General features: G+C 32.2%; 1 protein-coding gene across 4 annotated transcripts in view; it reads right to left on the bottom strand.

The window, feature by feature from the left end:
• LOC148629912 (excitatory amino acid transporter 1-like) overlaps positions 1–22283 on the bottom strand; it is a 33649-nt gene that overhangs the window by 5605 nt on the left and 5761 nt on the right. Inside the window, exons 2-4 of one of the 4 annotated variants that reach the window (XM_088559613.1) lie at positions 18164–18229; positions 1884–2346; positions 1259–1301 (exon numbers count right to left, since the gene is read on the bottom strand). In XM_088559613.1, the coding sequence (XP_088415739.1) occupies positions 1259–1301; positions 1884–2346; positions 18164–18191 (534 nt within the window). In that variant the 5' untranslated portion in view covers positions 18192–18229. Of the gene's footprint in view, positions 1–1258; positions 1302–1883; positions 2347–6645; positions 6844–12102; positions 12235–18163; positions 18240–22283 lie in introns of those variants that run through there. The other 3 variants (XM_088559624.1, XM_088559604.1, XM_088559634.1) reach the window with 3 other exon arrangements.

Genomic DNA, 22283 nt, shown 5'->3' on the forward strand with positions numbered 1-22283 from the left:
CGGTTTCAAGTTAAGTAATTTTTAAGTAGCAAAGGAAAGTCAATCACTTATCTTTAGGTATAATACCACTATTAAGGGAAACCAGTCGCATGCACATACCAGAAAATAGTCCGTAAAAAACAAAGTAGTTCTTAGGATGCATTGTATATATTTTTGTGATTAAGCCAGTATATGCAAACTTGGTATCATCTGAAAGCTTATCATGTCAGGTACACACTGAATACAACAGTTTTGAACTCTGATGTAGAGAATAATTTGTCAGAGTCTAGATCTTAAGCCCATTGATTTGTCCCATTTCCAAAAGGAAAGTAGTATTTTTAGTACCTGTCTACTTTCACTTCACCGTTCTTTCTTAGAAGCCATTAAAGGTATGCTGCAAATTTTATGAGAGAGTCTTTAAAGGGTCCCCTCTATTATAAAACCTGTTAAAGTTCATTTTAACAAACAAAAAAGATTGGGGCCTTGAAAATTGCTTAATTCAACATAGAAAGTAATGGGACTTTCAGTAGTGGTTTTACACCTTTAGTTTATACAAAGCTACGTCTGTTATGTCATATTTTTAGTTCATATTTTTGACTTGACGTCTTTCTTCGAACTAAAACATATCATTACAAGCCCCTTGCATTGTTCAAAAACTAAATATTTCGGTACGTCAATCTCACACTCATCACATAAACTACTGATGTTATTTGAAGTCACTTAGTGCACCGATCTTTTTTGCGTATTCTGTTTTTTAAATGAAGCTTTAATAAATGTTGGTCATAACAGAGGGTAATGCAAATAAATTGTCAACAAATCACTATGAATTTACACTTTAAGTACTTCTCCGTCTTAAGAATCAGGCAAAATGTGTATAAGGTGTGGCGCATGAAGAAAAAATACAGACATTTCATTGCATAATACAAGTATTCATACCTCATAACCTCAAGAAATTACTGTCAAAGTGTTTGAAAAGTTTGCCTTTTTAAGATATTGATAGGTCAAATTTAGTTGAAATGCACTGTGAAAAAATGGCGGGAAAATTTTCCCGAACCTTTTCCTTATATAAGCAGTCAAAAACTTTCTACATCACCGATGCTTCAGGATAAATTTAAATAGCTGTTCAGTTGTTTTCTAGATGTGTTGAATGTATTTGAGGCAAAAAAGACCAAATTGAGAAATATGATGTGGCACCCATTGCCTGATTCTTACACAGAATGGTACTTAATTCATTGAAGAAATGTGAAGTTATCTAGACCGACATAAATATTAAACTTACTCTTTTGAAACAAGCCTCGATAAGGTTGTCAGGAAAGCAATTCCTAAAACAAATAAAAACAAGTTGTCAAAATGAATTTTTATCAGTCATTCAAAGCTATTATCAGACAACTATTTGTGACGTGGGAAGATAGATAAAAACAAGAGAAAGATGAAATAAATGAAAAAAAGTACTCAATACTTTATCAACAAAGTATGTTCATAATAAGGTCAAGGTGGAACGTACTCGTGTAAAATCGGTCTTTATGTAGACTGAGAAAAGTAAAGACTTTTATATACATGTACAATAACGAAAAATGCCGACATGCGGCACTTACATCTGAGGTTTTACAGGTAATGTTTTTCTACAGTTTCCAATTTCTTGACAACGGCTTAAATGTTTTCAAGAGATATAGAATAAACACGTGGACGTTGAAAACGTGAAATTCGTTTATTTGTATTGTTTCTCGAAACAAGGTCCATTTAGTATATCCAGTTGAAGACAACCTTGAATTAACTTCGAAGCATTCTTTGATAAAAACAACACCCCACCCCCGAAAAAAAAACATAACAAAAACAAAGACCACGAAATTGGCCTCAAGAGGTATAAATCTATTTTTCGGGAAATGAGTTTGTATTGTCGATACCTTATCAAGTCGAACAGGGCATCAAGAGGTTCACTTTCCTTTGCACTTCCAGACTTAGAAATGGACGATCCTTTTGTTCCTGGAGAAATTGCTAGGACCATAATAATTCCAAGAATGACAGCAAAGAACGTAGTTAGCATATAGTACACAACAGCCCTGAGACCCATTCTACCAGACGCCTTAGCGTCTAAAAAAGCAAGTGATGATATCAAACTTGATATGATAAGAGGTAGAATAAGCATCTTTAACATGTTCATCAACAAATCTCCGGGAAATCGGAGATAATGCAGCTTTCTTTTATCATATGGTGTCCAGATTGATCTCATTCCTATACCAAGACATATTCCAACTATTACAGCTATTATCATCAAGATAATTAAAAGATTTTCCAGTAAAATCTCCCGCATCCGGTCCTTCCGAGACCTCCTCTTTTGTTGTGTTTCCTCAGCATCCATAATCAGATCTGAAAAAATTTAGAACATCAACAAAAAGTGTTACATTTAACGTACTGTCCAGTATCATTTATAAATCAGACTAAGTATGAACAAAGAGAGATAACTAAATTGATTTCAGGATATTTCTAATTTCTAGTCTTTAGGCACAAACCATTTTCTTTGCAAGGGGTGGGGGTGGTGGTTGCAGGTGGGGCTGGGATTTTCTGTTGAGTTTGGATGTAGAAAAAAATTTCTTTTTTTTTCAGTAGCAGGTGGAGTTACACAAAATTATTTGAAATCCACATTGTTAGTTATGGGGGAAATATTGAATCATGTATTTTTCTGTCCATTGCTGAGTAATTTTTTTCCCTCAATTTGGATTAATTTTATTCAAAGAAAAAAAAACCCATACTCTCTTTCAGTATAGAACGTGCAAAAAAAAAACCCACCGATTTCACAATTTCTCGTTCAGAAACAGTTACTAATCACATAATCATTGTTAGATTTTAATTTTATTGTTGCGCTTGTTTGTTTGGTGGGTTTTTCTACACCATGAATCACCTCTACAATAGGCAGTGTCTGAATTTTAGATGGCCTGGTACTTAAGTTTGCCAGTCATATTTAGTAAATGATATGAAACAAGGACTGTTTTAGTTAAAGTATTCTTCTGTTATACATTACAGTGTAAAATGTTACCATAGAAATAGAAAACCTTAAAAAAAACATTCTGTCTGAACGATGACACTGAGGAATAAATATTAAGATATACAGGCGTGGGTAGCGAAATTAAAGAAACTCTTTATTCACCTGTACTCAAAAGGACGACTGACCGACTGGTACATAACAATTAGAAAACCATTAGTTTATATTTAAATGCTTATATTGTGCTACTTAAGGTCCTAGTAAGTAATATTTCAAACATTATCTACCAGAGTTCGTTTTATTGTTAAACCTTAAACACGAGATACAACGTTTACACTGTAAAATTCATTTTTATTGTAAATTTAAGACTTCGCATAAATTAAGCGGTTCTCTGTATGACATTCTATATCCCAATAGGACACACGAGAAATGCTGGGAAACTGGTGATTTTACCCTCATTGGACTCGGAACGTTCATGAATATTTTGCTTTTAGAATTGGATAACGTAAATTGGTAGGTTGATATGAGAAAAGGTTATTCATCAATTAGATAGTTGTAGTAAACACATCTATGTTAATTTCAAACCTCAGAATAATTAACTGCATAATAGCATGATATACAAAGTAGCATTTTGCTAGGAGTAATCAAGTGAACCAAGGTTATAGCGGTAATCAAAAGAATGTAAGACCAGACATGGAAAACAGACATACACAACAAAGAACATAAATTAACTAAATCATACATACAAAGTAACAAAAGCAAATGAGCAACTCGGACTCCACTAAAAACTGGGAGCATGGACCAGGTGCACCAGTAGGGTAAGCGTCCTCTGTTTTTTTTCTAGAAACACCCACCGAGTTGCTCATAAAAAGCTAATATCATGGCTGTATTTTATAATAGAACAACAGTATTTCAAATTAAAGAAAACAATGTCTCATACGCTTAAGTCCAATATTTTGTCGTTTGAAGAATCTGTCGGGCATACGAGAGATTGTTTTAACGGTACAAAAATTCTTCTCAACACGATTTTAATGTTACAAAGTATTGTTTTGCGATGAACATAACGCAATATCACTGGTTAGTGCAATGACAAAAATATCTCGTTAAAAAATATAAAATATATGGACGAATAATAAATCGTTCACTGACGTCAACGTCAAATACATATCGATGCGAGAAATAGAGATAATTTTTAAAGTATTACACGACCTCCAATAAAAGTTTGGGATTGCATTGCAAAGCGAATGTGTGTTGTGTCAGTGGATAACAGTTATATATAGTAATGGACACAAAATAGAGGAATAACTAACAGTAAAATGTAAGAAAGCGTATACGTGCCTCGAATTTCTTATTAACTTCGCTTTAAATTGTACGATTTAAGTGTTATTTAGTACACAAAATAGAGGAATTACAAAGAGTAATATAAGAGTAATCAAGGGAACCAAGGTTATAGCGGTAATCAAAAGAATGTAATCCAGGGACAAAGACCAGACTAGGAAAACGGACATACACAACAAAGAACACAAAGTAACTAAAATCATACATACAAAATAACAAAAGTAAATGAGCAACTCGGACTCCACTAAAAACTGGGAGCATGGACCAGGTGTACCGGTAGGGTAAGCGTCATCTGCTTTTCTAAAAACACCCACCGAGTTGCTCATAAAAAGTCAAGTCCGGGGTAGACAAACGGACAAAGATAAACGAAATAATGTAGAGGCAAAAGTTGATTGAGTATGAGATGTCACGCAAATGCACCCCAAGAAAACATTGATTTTTAAATGCTAGAGTGGGCACATGCGGAAGAAATTGCTTAGCTGATGGTATGTACCGAATGAACAATTATTTGATATTTTTATACGCTGCGGAAAATGATCGTTCTTTAGAACTGTGACAAAAAAAATAACAAAACATTTCAATAACTCAGGCAACCTCTACCACGATTATTAATAGGAACATCATCTACGTGTACATTTAAACTAAAATGTTTTAATGCTTTTGTAGATCGTATATATATTCAAACATCAGAAAATGGTGGCCCATTTTGTTCATTTTTGTAAATGTACCCGGGACAGCACAAACTAGTCAAGTAGTTTAAGAAAAAAAAACAGAAATACTGCGAGCAAGCTAACAAAGAGAATACACCCGCTTCAAATGTACTTAAATGTAAAACACTTGTTGGATTATCTACCTTTGGAATCCTCCGACAATTATTATATTCCTTCATGCACATCTACATATGATACACAACCTTCTTATTAAATTACATTAGAATTCCCTGAGCGGTTTCTGAGGAGTTGCATTTACATGGTTTAACATGTAAAACCAAATTTGGATGATATCCCTAAGGAGTCCTCCGACAATAATTTTATTCATTCATGCACATCTACATATAAGACCCAACTTTCCTATCAGATTTCATCATAATCCCTAGAGCGGTTAAGGAAGAGTTACGCTTACAAGGAACGTGGGCAGACGGACAGACAGAGTGATTACTACCTATCCTTAACATTGTTTGCATGGGTATAAAAATCACAGTTTTCCTTTTACAGAACTAAGATACGAGAAGTAAAACAATGCTGGTTTGTGACGCCCTAAAACTACCATGGTAAGCAAACCCAGTGAAGCATTTGAAAATTTATAAGAAAATAACTTAGAAAATAACAGAAGTTTAAACACATTAAACAAATCATGACCCCACATACATTTGTACCATTGATATGGGTTCTAAAGTAAAGAAAACGGTCAATTATTTAAATGAAACCTTGATACAATTTAAAAGGACGTCTACGAACCAAATACAGTGATAAATATTGGCATTTACAGTCACTAAAATGTTTAATGATATAAAGATTACCATCTTTTGACACAACAAAGAAAAATGAATCGAGCAGGTCAAAAGTTCATTAAAACAGAACCACACTGACCATCTTGTTTACTTTATATTTCTTCACAAAAGAGTAAAAGTTATGTACGACCTGTTGTGCCATAATCGACTACTTCATAAGACCAAAATTAAGTCCCTTCGTGACGACTACGGAATTCATTTCAGATCGATTGTATAATAGTATTTTTTTTTATAAATGCAAGTATGCATTGTTTTGATATTCTATCTCTTTTGTTTTTGACTTTAATTTCGTGTACAATGATAAAATTTGAAAATCAACTAATATGCAATGTACTAAAGGTAAACTAATGTAACGATTCCTTCTTCTGTCCCTTTGTTGGTCATAACAATTTAATACTAATAATAAATGAAAAGTAAAGCAAAACAAAATATTGATACTTGTATTCACTCCTGGTTCCCAATGTAATCTTCCCGACCCCACCACTTCCCATCTCCTTGCAACCAATAACCTGTCCATCAGTCTTTATTTAGAATTGTCAATGTACAAAAACAATGGATGATTGTACATACTAATTCAGTATGTTCATACATACAACAGTTAAAAGGCTATATAAGCTTCTCTCTAAAAATAACCTCTGGAGACATTGGGCTACGTTTTTGTAAGTAATAAATAATCAATGACAGAATAGAAATGATTCAAAGGTAATTACAACTGACGAATGTACTAGTAAAACAGACTGTACGAAAGTACAATGTAGTTGAAAGAAAGGAAAATGCATATCGTCTAAAAGATGTCATATCAAAAGTAATAAATCTAACAAATAACAAATGTACATACCTCGATTTCTAGTACGTATTTATTCACTATTTCTAGTTACAGAATGACCATAGATAGATTATATTTATATCATATATAATGTACTATCTATATACAACAGTCCTTATCCGTTTTTATGAATTACTTTCGAAATACCCTCCGCACCTGAAGAGTGACATTATCTTTTTCATTGAGGGAAAGGTAAAAGTACCGCTAGTCATTTGTTTACATTGCCGTATGCGGATATGAATAGTTACTTTATATCAAAACCACAATTTACATATCGTTGTACAAATAGTCGTAAATGTTTCATAAGAAGGTCTGATTATGTGATTAAAAGGATTTAACGATTATGAGATTACACAAATGGTCATATAAACTTATAAAATTATTTCAAAGATTTATATTATGATCTATTTTACATCGATGTCAATTAAAGCTCTAGTAAAAATTAATGTAAATATATATACATATAAACTATAAATATTTGTTAACAAATGTAATAAAAAGCGGCAAACCCTAAGGCAATATCATATTACAGTAGTAAAAATTATTTTATTTTAAAATGTATGGAAACAAGTAAATAGAAAACAAAAACAAAAACAAACAAAAACAAAAACAAAAACAAAAAGAACAAAAACAAAACAAAATAAAACAAAAACAAAAACAATCAAAAAAAAAAAAAAAAAAAAAAATCGCAAAAAAGGTTATACAGGTAAAGCCGATGTATTTCAATTGATTAATTTTCTGAGTCTGAGAAGACACTTTTTTTAATTAAAATCACATTCGGATTTCTCTTCCAGTAAGTTTGTTTTTATTAACTGATCAAGTATTAATTTTAATGTCATTAATTTTAATAAAGTACTGTTTTTTTAAATGAATAAACTATCGTCTAAAATAAAAATATATCAGTAATACACAATAAACTTACACTGTTATGGTTTTAAAAGCTATTTAAATAATCTGGTATTCAGTATAAAACGTAGCAGTATACAACAATTGAAATGAAAATGAAGTAAAATACTAATTTATAGATTGTTATGCATTCGACATTTTCGTTGAAAACTTTCTTTGACTTACCAATTTTTTTTAAAACAAAACCTTATCCAAATAAGAAGCACATACAAAAAGTAGCCGGTGTTCAAAATTTGACTGGTAGGTCACCCGTAAAGGCCTTTAAAATTTACATCTGAATGATCAAAACGTGTCCACCAACTTAAGTCGTTTACCTAACATTCGGTTGTCACTTCTTACTGAACAAACATTACCAATTCTCCCTATTTAATGATTTAAACATAGCTTGACAAGGACAAGTTTTGCAATCCAATGTCGACTTCAAGTGTTTCACCAATTTGACAATTTACAATCTTTCTTTAATGTCTTGGATACAACATTCAATAGACTAAAAGAGGCTTCTGGAAATGAAAACAGACAGACCATAATGAAACCGTCTATCTACGATGTCGTAAATTGTTGGTGAATCGAAGTTGAATATTTTTTTATGTATTAAGTAGTGAATACAGCAGTTTTGAAAATCGGACGATGTCTAAAATATTTGAACCTGCAGTATCGTACATTTTGACGTCACATCCTTTATCATATCCCTGTAACATGCCCACCATTTGTCACAACCTACTCAGCATAGTATAGAATGAATGAGAAAGTGTATATTTCACAGGTAAAATTACAACAAATGTTTTCATATGTTTTAAAACAGTATGGTAAATCTATGTTTTCATGCATTTGAAAATAGTTAAAATAATTTGTTTTCGAAAATCATATGAAAACCATATTTTTTTCATATACAAAATCCTATTGAAAACACGAAGTTACTATATGATTGTTTTAACTTGTTTTTCATGAATATATTTATTATTCAGAAACATATGTTTTTGTGGTGGTCCTAAACATACAAAAACATGTTTTCAGGTATTTTCAAAACATATGAAAAACATATATTGCAATGTTTCACAGACTAATCATTGCTAATCAATATAACCCCTCGGACCATAGGCTCTCCTACTAATATAGATATCTGGGGATGAAATTCAGCATGTGATACAGATTTTGCCATGTATATATCATATAAACTTGCATATTTTGAAAAAAAATATTGCTTTTGTTCTGAAGAAACAGCAGTTTGAAAATAAAAAAAATTAAAATGTATTCGTGCAAGTAATTGTAATCACGAACGTTCTTAATTCAAAATTAACATATTTATACACCCACGTTCTATATTCAATATCAATATTAGAAATCTTCCATTCATCAAAAACGAAACATTTATTCCTTAAATGCAGAACAATGAAGTACCTTTATCAATAAAGTACAGATTCTCCTAATGAAATAGTTTTTATGATATAATATTTGTTTTTAAAGTTATAAATATAATTTTTATTCCTAAAGGAATATGGATTACTGATTTCTCTTTGGTATAGTTACTGAAGGAGCACATGTTACACGAAACAATTAATCGTTGACAACACGTGTATCTTTTTTGTCTAATCCAATTGCTAAAACTTTGTGAAGAGTTAAGTTTTAAAAGCAGCAAAATACACACGTTTCTATATATGATGATGTATATAAAGAAGTCTGGTACAACTCTTCTAAAGGATAAATGTCCTACACTCTCCATTCCTTATTGCTCCTTCCCCAATACCCCATAGCCCCATTCCCCAATACCACAATGCCGTATTCTCCATTTGCTCATCCTCATTGCCCATTCCTCATTGTCCCCATACCTTATTGCCCACTGCCAATTGCCCCTATACCTCACTGACCCGTCCCCTATGTTTCTTTTTCCATTAATATTCAACAGCGCCCGATACGGGATAAACACGATTTTTGAAACTTATTAATTTTTATTGTCATTATTGAAATTACAAATTAAGTTACTCTGTTTATTATAATTTATCATATATTGACAATGACTGGCTTATTTATTAAATTTCTACACTTACAGTTGTCAACTACCTCAATATTAAACAGATTCGCTACAGTTGCTTGTTAAATTGAGACAAAACCCTTTAATGGTTTCGTATTTAATACACCATGCAGACTAACCGACAACTTAGATCCACCCATCTATGAAGTTCTTTTTATTCACCACTTAGATCTGGCCATTATTCCGATAGTTACTTCTTGTACAAAGAGTAATCAAGGAAACCAAGGTTATAGCGGTAATCAAAAGAATGTAATCCAGGGACAAAGACCAGACACGGAAAAGAGACATACACATAGAACAAAGAACATAAAGTAACTAAAATCATACATACAAAGTAACAAAAGCAAATGACCAACTCGGACTCCACTAAAAACTGGGAGCATGGACCAGGTGCACCGGTAGGGTAAGCGTCATCTGCTTTTCTAGAAACACCCGCCGAGTTGCTCATAAAAAGTCAAGTCTGGGGCAGACAAACGAGAAAAGGAAAACTATGACCCGTTGAATAAATCAGTTTTCATGGTGCAGATGGATACACCATAACGATCCACGAGTTCATGATGACAACCATAAAACTTCTGTAGTGATGACTTTAATCTTGTAGCAACATAACCCTATTCCAGAAGCATATTTGTTAGAGTTCTAGTGCGATACAAAAAGTCTGCGTAGTTTCCGCAAGCTCTGGCATAACGTATGAGTTGTGATATGAACACTCCATACGCAGATGCTGAAGGGATGTTGCCACAGATGAAAGGAAAGTTGACAATTCTGAATGAAAAGTCATCACGTTTGTCGTAAAGTTTGGTCAATAGTTTTCCTTTACCATCGATTTCTAAGTGTAGGTCAAGATATGAGGCTGACTTCACAGTGTCTGTAGTATCCTTTATCTCAAGTTCTTTGGGGTAGATGCGAAATTAGGATTGTTTAAAGATAATACGACATCTATATAGCGGAAACTGAGATAGAAGGATCTAGCCAAACGATATTCTTTCTTTCTGATCAGATCAGCTATAAAGTCAGCCTCATAAGAGTGAAGGAATAGGTCAGCAGGTAAAGGAGCACAATTTGTTCCCATGCCGACCGTTTGTTGAAAAACACGTCCACAAATATGGACAAATATGTTGTCGATAAAAAATTCCAGCATTTTGTAAACATCTTCCTCTGTATATTTGGAAGATGATTTTGAATTATTTCTTACAAAATATGAGGAATCTCTACCAAGAACTATATATTTGTATCTAGGTGTATCATCTTTTTTGGAAAAACAACGATGTATAATGTTTTAAGTCGGGATTTTAACTGAGTATGGGGAATAGAAGTATACAGTGTTGAAAAATCATAGGTTTTAATGCTATTATATTCAGATAATAGTCTTGAACTAATTGTTTCCAAAAGATCTTTCGAATTTTTCAGGATCCACATTGAATTTATACCACTACGGGAGTAACAAGTGTTGTGGTAGGACTGCAGACCCTCTTTGACAGTTGTGAGTATAGAAGTTAAAAGTTTTGAAAGAGGTTTGGTGGTACATTTTGCAGATCTAGCTATGAAACGTTGTTTGTATGGATTCTTGTGGAGTTTGGGAATCCAGTACATAGATGGTAAATCACAATCATCGAAGAGAGACCAAAAGAGCATAGCACAGATTTATGGTTTTCCACAATCTCTTCTTTGGAGAGTGTAGTAGCAGTATAGGTCTTATCACTGCTATTATTTTCTACGTCTACCTATGATATTAAACATTGGATGTAAAACGTTTTGCAGACAAACACAATGTTGTTTTGGGCTTTGTCTGCTGGTACGACAACATATTTGTCATGTAGAGTAGACATTGTTTTTGCTACATCGGGGTCTTTAAAAACTGATGTAGCCTTGGCACTCATTGACCTGCTTAAAACTTTCATTCGTTTCAAAATTAAAGACCTCACGGCCTTTAACCACTCTGACAGAGAATCAATGTCTTCTTGTTTTATCCATTTTCTTGCATAGTCCTCGACGGCAACCATAAGAACTTTTAAGTTATAATTCCAATTTATGGAGCGTGGTTCACGGTACTTGGGTTCACGGTACAAATTCATGTTTGGGTATAGGTCTTCCTATACATTTGATTCTAATGCTGCTGATGAAAAGTTACTCCTTGAAATCCGTGAACCACATATTGAAATTTTCAATATATAAATGTCGGTGAATCCCGAGGGTATTCACTAATCCAGTTGACATACTTTTCTGATCTAGAATTATATCATATGTTGGTAATCGTATTTATCAAAATTTGCAGTATAACAAATTTTAATATACCTATTAAACCACGGGGGAATTATTCCTTGTATTGCGCATGGTATGACGGATTCGGCTTTTTATTTCGATAGTTTTTCGTTTTGAGTACTTCTTGAGTATACAAAACATTTTTGGATTTAGTGCAATATTTCTATTTTCTTTATTTTTCCTATTTTCTATTATTTCAAACATTCTTGTCGAGCACGAATATCTTTCCCAAAAGACATTTTTTGTTGTTAAAAAAAAGGTTAAAAACAAACCTGTTTCCACAGGAGAAAACCAGATCTTTTGACAACATTCAATTTTGAAGTTCGAAATAAAATCCATTGCTTCTAAATTAATCACACTCACGGTGTTAAAATATAAGTTATTATATTTTCTAGATGATTGATATATATATATATATATATTGGTACCAAAAATCACATGACCTGTTAAACGTGAAGGAAGTGTAATAGTGTATTATTACATGATCAAAATATTGACACTGAATAGCGACTATCTTCCTGATAAATTAATCTTCAATAATTATAACTTATTCATCTTATTTCCTTGTAATTGAAAAAGATGATTAAACACGTTACAAGATCTCATACTTTTATAAAAAATTAGCTAAATAGATCATTGGAAAACCCTGAAACACTATTCAGCATTTTATTAAAAAGTTTAAAGGAAGGTCTGGTAAGACCTGATTTGAAAATGTAGTAATTCAACCAACTGAATGGTTAAGATCGTCTATTTTTGGGGGTTAAATTAACAAAGTAACCTTAATACGAACGCAATTAAAAAAACTATCATTTGTTAGTGGGTACAGTACTGAAACTTATCCACTGATTTGTCATAAATTTTATCATTTAAAAGAGTAATCAAGGGAAGCAAGATTCTAGCTGAAATAAAAAAAAAAAGAATGTAATCAAGTGACTAAGACTAGACATGGAAGATAGAGACATTCAACAAAGAACGTTAAATAACCACAAAAAATACGCACAAACCAGCAAAAGAAAATGAGCAATTCGGACTCCACTAAAAACTGGGAGTATGGACCAAGTGCACTGGTAGAGTAAGCGCCATCTGCTTTTTCTAAAAACATCCGCCGTGCTTCCCATAAAAAAAGTTAAGTCCGGGGTAGACGAAAGAGGAAAGGAAAACTATGACACAAATCAGTTTTAATGGTGCAAATGGATGCACCGCAACGATCCACGAGTTCTTATAAAATCCCCGGAACTAGGATTGTTTAACGATAATACGTCATCGATATAGCGGAAACTGAGATCAAATGATCTAGCTAAACGATGCTCCTTCCTTTGGATTAGATAAGCTATAAAGTCTGTCTATAAGAGTGAAGGAAAAGGTCAGCGGGTAGAGAAGCACAATTTGCTCCCATCGGAATGCCGACCGTTTGTTGAAAAATGCGTACTCCACACTGGGCAAATATGTTGTCGAGAAAAAAGTCCGGCATTTTGAAAACATCGTCTTCGGTATTTTGAATAGTTTCTTTTTATAAAGTATGAGGAATCTCTACCACGTTCTACATATCTGTATCTAGGTGTACCTCCTTTTTAGTAACAACGATGTATAATATTTTAAGTCGTGGTTTTGAAATATACCAAGTCTGTATCATGCGTTCTGGTAAGTAACACTCGACACTATTTTTTTTATTACAATTCAATTTTTATAAGTACTTATAGTGAACTTATTTTTTAAATAACAGTGCTTTATCGAATGTTCTTCGATAATTCCCCGGGCACAATTCATACGGTGAAATAAGTTTTCTCCCGCCTAAACGTCATAATTTGAATATAAATCCGCCGATCAAAAATTTAAGAATTAATGTTGAAAATAGAAATTATGGAGAAATTCTATACAATAAATATGATAAATATTATAACACACTCATTAAATCTTTTGAACTTGCTATCATGTTTTGGTTATTCATTCTACTGAGGACCCAAACAGAGTTGATATCACCTTGACATTTCCCTCATACATCAAATGATATCGGCATGCATAACGACTTGTTACTGAACTGAGCAGTGAACTGATGCAGTATTTTAATCAAAACAAATGCATTCCATTAAATATTTACATATATAGATTTATTGATAATTATTTCTATTGTGAAGCCTAGACGAACCTTTACCTCATGGGTTATGATATTTAACGGGCTAGCAGTAAATATCTATCATGATAGTATCAATTTATGATATGTCAAATTAGCATAATTGATTACGTGGCTAAATTGATAGATTTAAAACCCCTTAGTACCTGCATCTTTAATCCATTGTGAATTTTTTGCACGAAGTTCTGACCTAAAATTAAATTCTTTATTCTATGATGCATTTTTTTTTATTTTGAAAGAAGCTATTATTAGGATATGACATTATTAAGGAGTTTAGACTGTAAACAAAAGTCATGCCAGTATCGCTAATGGCTCAATCAAGGCAATTTAATATCGGCAAAACAAAACAAAACTGCAATAAAAAAAATTAAAAAAATACAGAGGTGCCTTAATGTGAATACATGAAACAGAGACGTTTAAATATAAACAATATAGCGAACTGAATATAAAATATGACACTAAGGGAAAGAAGACGTAAAAAAAACAAAAACAAAAAACAAAAAACAAAAAAAACAACAAAAAAACCCCAAAAAAACAAAAAAAAAACAAACAAACAATCAAACAAACAAAAAAAAAACAAAAAAACTGGGACTGACATTAGTTGTCAGAAAAGATAAGCATATCCTGCTACCCCAACGAACGGCAATCCTCATATTGCAAGTGAGTGTAATCAAGTAATCATATAATAATCTAGCAACAATTATGCAGTTCTGCGACACGTGTCAAACACTTTTGGCATTAAAGCGAAATCATTAATTTTTAACTAAGTATCATGTTGTATTCAAAGTAGATAAAATATTGGACAAATATTCAAAATTTACAAAATTAAGGTAAAGAAAAAATAACTACAAAACATGCGATAGTGTCAATCATTTTTTAAGTTAAAGAATTTGATTTTGAACTTTATATTATAAATCAATGAAACATACGATGGATATTATTAAAAACTTATGGCCGAAAAAAAGTGACTTGAAGCGACGACGTTTCCAAAAAATAGATAAAATGACTTTAATCGAAAATATTAACATACATTTTAGCCGGACAAAGATATGAATATTATTGTTCCTCGAATTTATCTTTAATTAAAAATAAGCCGAATGTTAGATTTTCTAATTAGATACATAACTAAAACTCAAAATGAAAGTACGAAAATACGAAGCCATGACATTGATACAAGAGCAAATTTATCAACATATTGTATTGTGCTATAATTAGAAAAAAAAAACGCTTCCGATAAAATAAATCATGGACATGTAAACTTAAATAAAAACTCATGTAATTTCAATGCACTGTCAGGTTAGCAGTGTGATAATTAATTGTAATAGCGAACTGCAATTATTTCTATGAATTAGCCACTTTGACTTGTGTCAAAGGGGCTAGTTTGTTTCAGCTAGCAGGTGTCAAGTTCGGAGGGTAGTCAATCTGGTAATTGAAGATATTTTGTCTCATCTGGAAGAATGAAACTAGATGTCTGTCGATCAAATTGTGACGTCAAATCTTGTACAGATCACAGACTCGACAGTAATGGATCAAGTGTGAAATGTATACTCCATAGGCTGGAGATGTTGGTATATTACTTCTTAGAAAGGGGAAGTTAAGTATTGGGTAGTCAAAATCATCACATTCGTCTGAAACTTCCGATTTTGAAACGTCCTGTTTTATCTTTGTATGAATTAAGTTACGCGGCAGACGAAGATGAATCAGTCGTCTCTTTAATTTCAAGTTCATTTCGGTAGATTACATGTAAGTAATTCTTGAAATTAGGATTATTCTGAGAAAATACATCATCTATATTACGAAAACGGAGACTGAAATTGAAAAACAAAGGCTAATTATCTTATTGGCGATGACATAATATCGAAGAAAATGACGAAGCGTCTAAAACTAGACAATTCAGGCAACTTAAGATTTGAGTGCATGGCCTTAATGTGAAAACAGAGACATAGACGATCTACATACACAAACCTGCCAACCGAATAAAATACACATAGATATAAAGATAAAAACAAGTACTATCTTAAAAAAAATAGCCGACGGAGAAAAAATTTGTTCTTTTTTACTTCTAAGTTTCAAGAAAATAACACATGGCACGCAATTTTCAAGGTTCCGATAAAGTTTTTTTTTTCGAACGCAATTCCAATTTTCGATACAGATTTTTCGAACGCCACTAAGTTATCAGCATTTGGCCAATCGGGAAAAGGAACTGCAATCATGTCGCTTGTGTTTCCAAAGAAGAGTGTCTTTAAGGTCAAAGGGTAAAAAGCGAAGCTATACCGACTGCCTTGGAATAAGGAAATATGAGCAAAAAATACCGAAGCGTCCGCAGTAGGATATCATTTGTTGAATGAATCAGACACAAATGACAAATTAAGGGAATTAATTTTAGGATATTTTTTTACTTATTTTCTTGAAACCAAAATAATTCTTAGGTCGAATTATACTATATAAGGAAAACAAATTTGATAGAAATCCTGAATTCAACTTGCCATCATATGGCACACTTCAATTTCTATTGCAAAAAAAGGACATAAATAATACACATATAAACAACTAAAACAATAACTAATTGTAACAAACTGCATTTTTGTGCCTTTCCATCTCTGCATTCAGACCAAGGTATGTTTATATCAGATACTTATTAACCAACTACCCAAAATACGTCACAATATGTCAAAAACTGACCAATTGATATGAATTCAAACCGGGCATCTATACGGGGTCAATATGGATCAAACAAGGGCCAATACGGCTTCATAACATTGATATGATTCAACAACAGGAGATTGAGGGAACCATTGATTTAAATGATTGGCTATCTTTGAAATAAAGTGCAACTTTGGAATTCTAATGATATCGTTTACATAAATAATTAGAATTTCAGCTGTCAAGAAATGATGTAAAGGTACCAGTATCGTATTGCATATCCCTGAGCGGGTGTACGTCAAAACATGGATGCTATAAAAATATAGTGCATTTTCTTTTTGCCTCTCTACAAACTAATGCTTTGTCAAAAGACATGAACAATGACTTAAAAAATAGAGCAAACATCACACTGTAAGATGAAGAACTTTTTTAAAAGAAAATCTAACATAATATCATAAAAATGTTCCACTGAAAAGATTGGTTTGGTGAGTGCAAAACGAAAGTGAAAGTAGGGAAAATGGCTATTTATAGTTCAAGACTACTGTTCTGTCCAATCGTCGTGGACTCTATTTTCTTTGCGGGAAATTATTTTTTCACATGTCCTTAGAAATGCTACATAAGTGAAAGTTTTATTGAATCAATTTACATATTTTTTAAAAAATCCTAAAAAATATGCACTTCACTATAGAAGTCTATGGGAAAATTAATACGATACTGAGACCTAAATAAGCCGTTTAACCTATTTGCAAAGTAAAATTCTAGTTGTCTCTCTTTGATCATAATAATATGTTATCATGGATCCAATTGTTATTCTGCATATTAAGTATGTACAGTATCTATTTCAAATATATTGCAAAAAAGTATGCCAACTTTTCCGCAAACATAACGGAGATAAATGGTACATGTCTTCCTCAAATGAATAACCACTTCCTGCATTATGCTCTGCTCTGCTATATTCTTATGAGTACTTTCACAGATCATAATCACTACTCATTGAAAATTGAGAAGCTCTTTCATGTTTATCAACTGCACACTAATTTACAAAATTTATATATATCTTCACTACTCATCAGCTGTACTACGGGTGGATAGAGAATGAATACTTCAATTTAACATAACTTATATATTATAGACATTTGTAGCAAATCTTAATAATCGTGAAATATAATATACAACGTCTGAACAGAGGAGCATAAATTACAAATAGTAAAAAGTGACGATATTTGATTGTACTCGTATACATCCTTATATTGAAGTTTTAATTTGGGGCCTGTGAGGTGAAAATATTTAAGCATATTTCAATGTGTGAAATACTTTCATGTAGAAAATGACATTTTGTAATATAACTGCACCAGTTACATAAGAGTAGTCAAGGGAACCAAGGTTATAACAAATACATAAAACAATTGTTTAAAGAGGGTATTTTTTTCGATTTGACGACTTTACGTGCATATTTAACATTTGAATTGAAAGTGTACGGTGTATTATATTATTAACAGGCGAATAAAATATCGATGATGAAATCAATGAAAAATATAATATCTTTAATTATTACTTACCTGTACTTACAGGGAAATATTCGGTCATATTGGTTCTTAGTTATTTAGATAAACTTTACCACAGTCCTGTAAGAGAGTATAAATAAGCTAATTAAAGAATTATACTATTATTTCGGAATAAGGAATAAGGAATAGTAAGAAACAACGTCGTATTTATAGCAAAACTCTTTAATATTTAATTACTTATAAGAATTAGGACGAAATATAGAACCTTACTTTACTTATTTCAAAATATAAGACGTTTTGCATTTTAATGTTGACAAACACGAATAAAGATAAATATATTATTAGTCAGCATATATTAAATACAGAGAAAAAAAGACTTATCACTTGCAATGACAATATTTCAGTAAACCAGTCTATATATTTAGAAATTGTTTGTTTTAAACCTTGTTTTAAATAATGAACTTTCATTTTTGTATCGTATCGATTTTTCGTGTTTAAATCTGCTTAGTCAGTAATATTGTATGTAGGTTTTGAACAGGATAAAGATAACACATTTCTACAAACAAATTCTAAATAATTCGAATTTCAAAGGGATTCTACATTTTCTGAAAGCAATAATAAAATAGTAAAACATGTCGCTGCACTTTAATACAACATATGTTTTATTATTATTCGTTAAATGAGGTGTTTCTATAAAAACAGAGGACGCTTACCCTACCGGTGCACCTGGTCCATGCTCCCAGTTTTTAGTGGAGTACGAGTTGCTCATTTACTTTTGTTACTTTGTATGTAGGATTTTAGTTACTTTATGTTCTTTGTTGTGTATGTCTGTTTTCCACGTCTGGACTTTGTCCCTGGATTACATTCTTTTGATTACCGCTATAACCTTGGTTCCCTTGATTACTCTTTGTTACGTATTGTCCATAATACCGGAAATGTTCATTTCATTTCAAGTAGTAGTATTTTTATCCAAGTCAAAATATGAGTGTAATAAAGTAGTAATGACATTCGAGTGACCTGTTATGATTATTTGAGTAGTTTTTTTTTTGTTTTTTTTTTCATTAAAAGTGTAAACAAAATTATCATATTTTATTTCATAGATTTGATTCAAAAGTCAGACGTGCAGTTTTGTACAACCTTGCTTTAGCTTTAATAAAACACAATGGTAACACTACGTGGATAAACGTGCTGACTATACCAGTGGTGATTAAAAACATTTGCATGATATTATCATAATCGGTAAATCAGCGGTCAAAACATTCTTTATGGATGTGATTATGTTATCTTACTCAGAATACTAATAGTATTGATTGGATATACAATCAATTCAAAGAGAAACTCATTGACCAATCTCAACATAATTGGCATTCTAATGTACAAGCTTTTCAAAGATCTCTAAATAACAGTATCTATAAAGTGAAGTAAAACATTATTTCAATGTGTTAGATGATAGAAATATGAAAAAAAAAAAAACACTTTCTTCAGATTTCTAACCATGAATCATGAACTGCCCGTAGAGACTGGAAGATGGCAAAACATGCCCAAGGAAGATAGAAAGTGTCTTTTATATGTAGATAACAATTTAGCGAATGAATATTACCATTTATTTATATGTTTTTGTAGATGAAAGAATTTGTTCTTCGGTACCAAGTGAAAAAAGACCACATATCATAAAATTTTGTAATTTAATAAGCATTAATCACCTTTCTGATATCGATAATTTGTGAAAATTTATCTGTATCATTAACAAAAAAATCCCCGGGGTGATAACGTTAATTGAAAGTTTAAATTGCACATCCTAATAATAGCAAGATATGTTTTACTTCTTGTGTTTTATCATCATTAATATTGTTCTTTATTTGTTGTGTACCCCTGTACAAAAGATATCGGTTTTTGGAGAATTAAAGATATTTATAAGACATATGTAATATATCATAAAATTAGTAAACTTGAACATAAATTCATCCTTATAACTGGAGACTTAATGCCACATCCTTATAACTGGAGACTTAATGCCACATCCTTATAACTGGAGACTTAATTTTTCTTAAAATTGATTGGTCAGAATGAAGTGAAAAGGATGACATGAACTTGAAATTTAATGAATGTATCCCTGATACATTGACCAGCTATTTTGACCAGCTGGTTGATAAACTTACGAGATATAGTATAAACCTATATATCTTGTATATAAGTATATATCTTGATATATACTAGTAAATTACAATAACCGCGTTCCGAAAATCTTGTATGAAACCTACTTGAATCAAGTGATCACTGTGTTCTGAACTTTAATTACCACTGTAGAAAGACGCAGTCAAGTGCATTTATCGGATATATAAATTATGGGCCCGCTATATCCAAGCAAGAGATAGTGAACATTACCAAGATTGATTGTTGCAAAGCAAGAAATAAAGCAAAGTCAGTAACAAGAAATGAAAGAAAAGGGAGTGAGTAAGCGATAGCTGAATCTGCAAAAAACAATTGCAAGAATGAATTTTTGAAAATATGATAACTCAAAAAGCAATTCCTTTCTGGTATATTAGAATCAGACACTGATGTTCAAGGAACTCCATTTGTTGCTGCAACAGACTCTGACGAAATAGAAGTTCTGGCTGAATTCTTTAGTAACGTATTACATCAGAGACTGAAAACCTCGTTGATAAAGGAATTATTGTGTCGAACCATCTTCCGATTCATTATCTATTAAATTACCAAGATATTGAAGGAAATCACAATCGAACAAATAGGACCAGACCAAATACACCCAAATGTTTAACTCTAGTTGGCAGATATGATCGATACTCCACTTTGCATGATATTTAACGCAAGTTTCAACAGCGGCGTCGTGCCACAACAACGGAAAATTGGTCAGATGTCAGCTTTGTTCAGTATCGAACAGTTTGGATTTATCGGTGGTAGATCTACTTCACTGTATTTATTGGAGGTTAGTACACTTCATCTGCATGGACTTAATGAGGGCGCTTGATAATGCCCTCAACAAGCGCTTTCAATTTAAGCTAAAGCAGTATGGTATTTAAGACAGAACCTGTCATTGGAGCCATGATTTCCTGAGTGATGTGATAGAAAGCAATGTGTCTAAAAACGGCATGAAGTAACAAGCGGCATTCCTCAAGGATTTGTTCTTGGGTCTATACTTTTTGTCATCTTTATCAAGGATTTACAAGAATTGCGTATTACCAGTCGTATTTCTGTTTGATGATGACACCAAATTGTATTTAGACATCAAAACTGAAGATGACGTTGAACTTACACAACATGACTTAAACAACCTTTTAGTCCGGAGCGTTGATTAGATATTACGTGTCAACAAAGGCATGTGCAAAGTGCTTAACAAGTAGCAAGAATGTGATGAATGTACATATGTAATGAAGAATTATGATGGCACCAGAATAACTCTAGTCATGGAAAAAGACATTGAGGTGAACATCGATAGCAATTTATTATTCGACAAGCATAATCAAATCCAAGTCCACAAGACATATAAAAAAAGTAGGTATTATTAGTCGGACATTCTGATTGTTAAATTACAAATCGTTAAGCTTATCAATCAAGTTATTAATAAGACCTATTTAGAGTACGCAAACAGTTTTTGGAACCTTTAAAAAGGAAAAAAGACATTGACTCAATTAAAACCGTACAACGAAGAGCAACCAAGATGCTATCACATGAAAGAAATGACCATAAGTTATCAAGAAAACTGGAACTGCCAACACTAAAATTCAAACGCTTACTAGGAGACGTGACTGAAAATACTAACCAGAATTTACACAGAATAAGAATACCACCAGAGGCCACAGTATGAACATTGTAAAACAGAGATGCAAACCTGATGTCCGACACATGGAATAACCTACCTGATCATGAAATTTCAACCATCAAATCTAAACCTAAAAAAATAGACTCGACAGTTGCTGGAAGAACCATCCACTGAAATGCAATTGCACAGAGTACGGACTCTTAACTGGAAGTGACAAAGCTATTTCACAAAAGAGACATCAGAGATGAATGGTTATAGAGGAGCAGCAGCAGCTCCTGCGTAGGTAATCGTAAGTAAACGCAAGTATGTAATATTTTGTGTCTGGAAAGAAAAACTTGGGGAAATAAATGAATAATATACTGATCCTCTTCAACGACATGACCATCAGTGAGG

Source organism: Perna viridis, chromosome 1, assembly GCF_037379345.1.
Source record: "Perna viridis isolate PV_CMFRI_1.1 ecotype Kerala chromosome 1, ASM3737934v1, whole genome shotgun sequence".
NCBI lineage: Eukaryota > Metazoa > Mollusca > Bivalvia > Mytilida > Mytilidae > Perna > Perna viridis.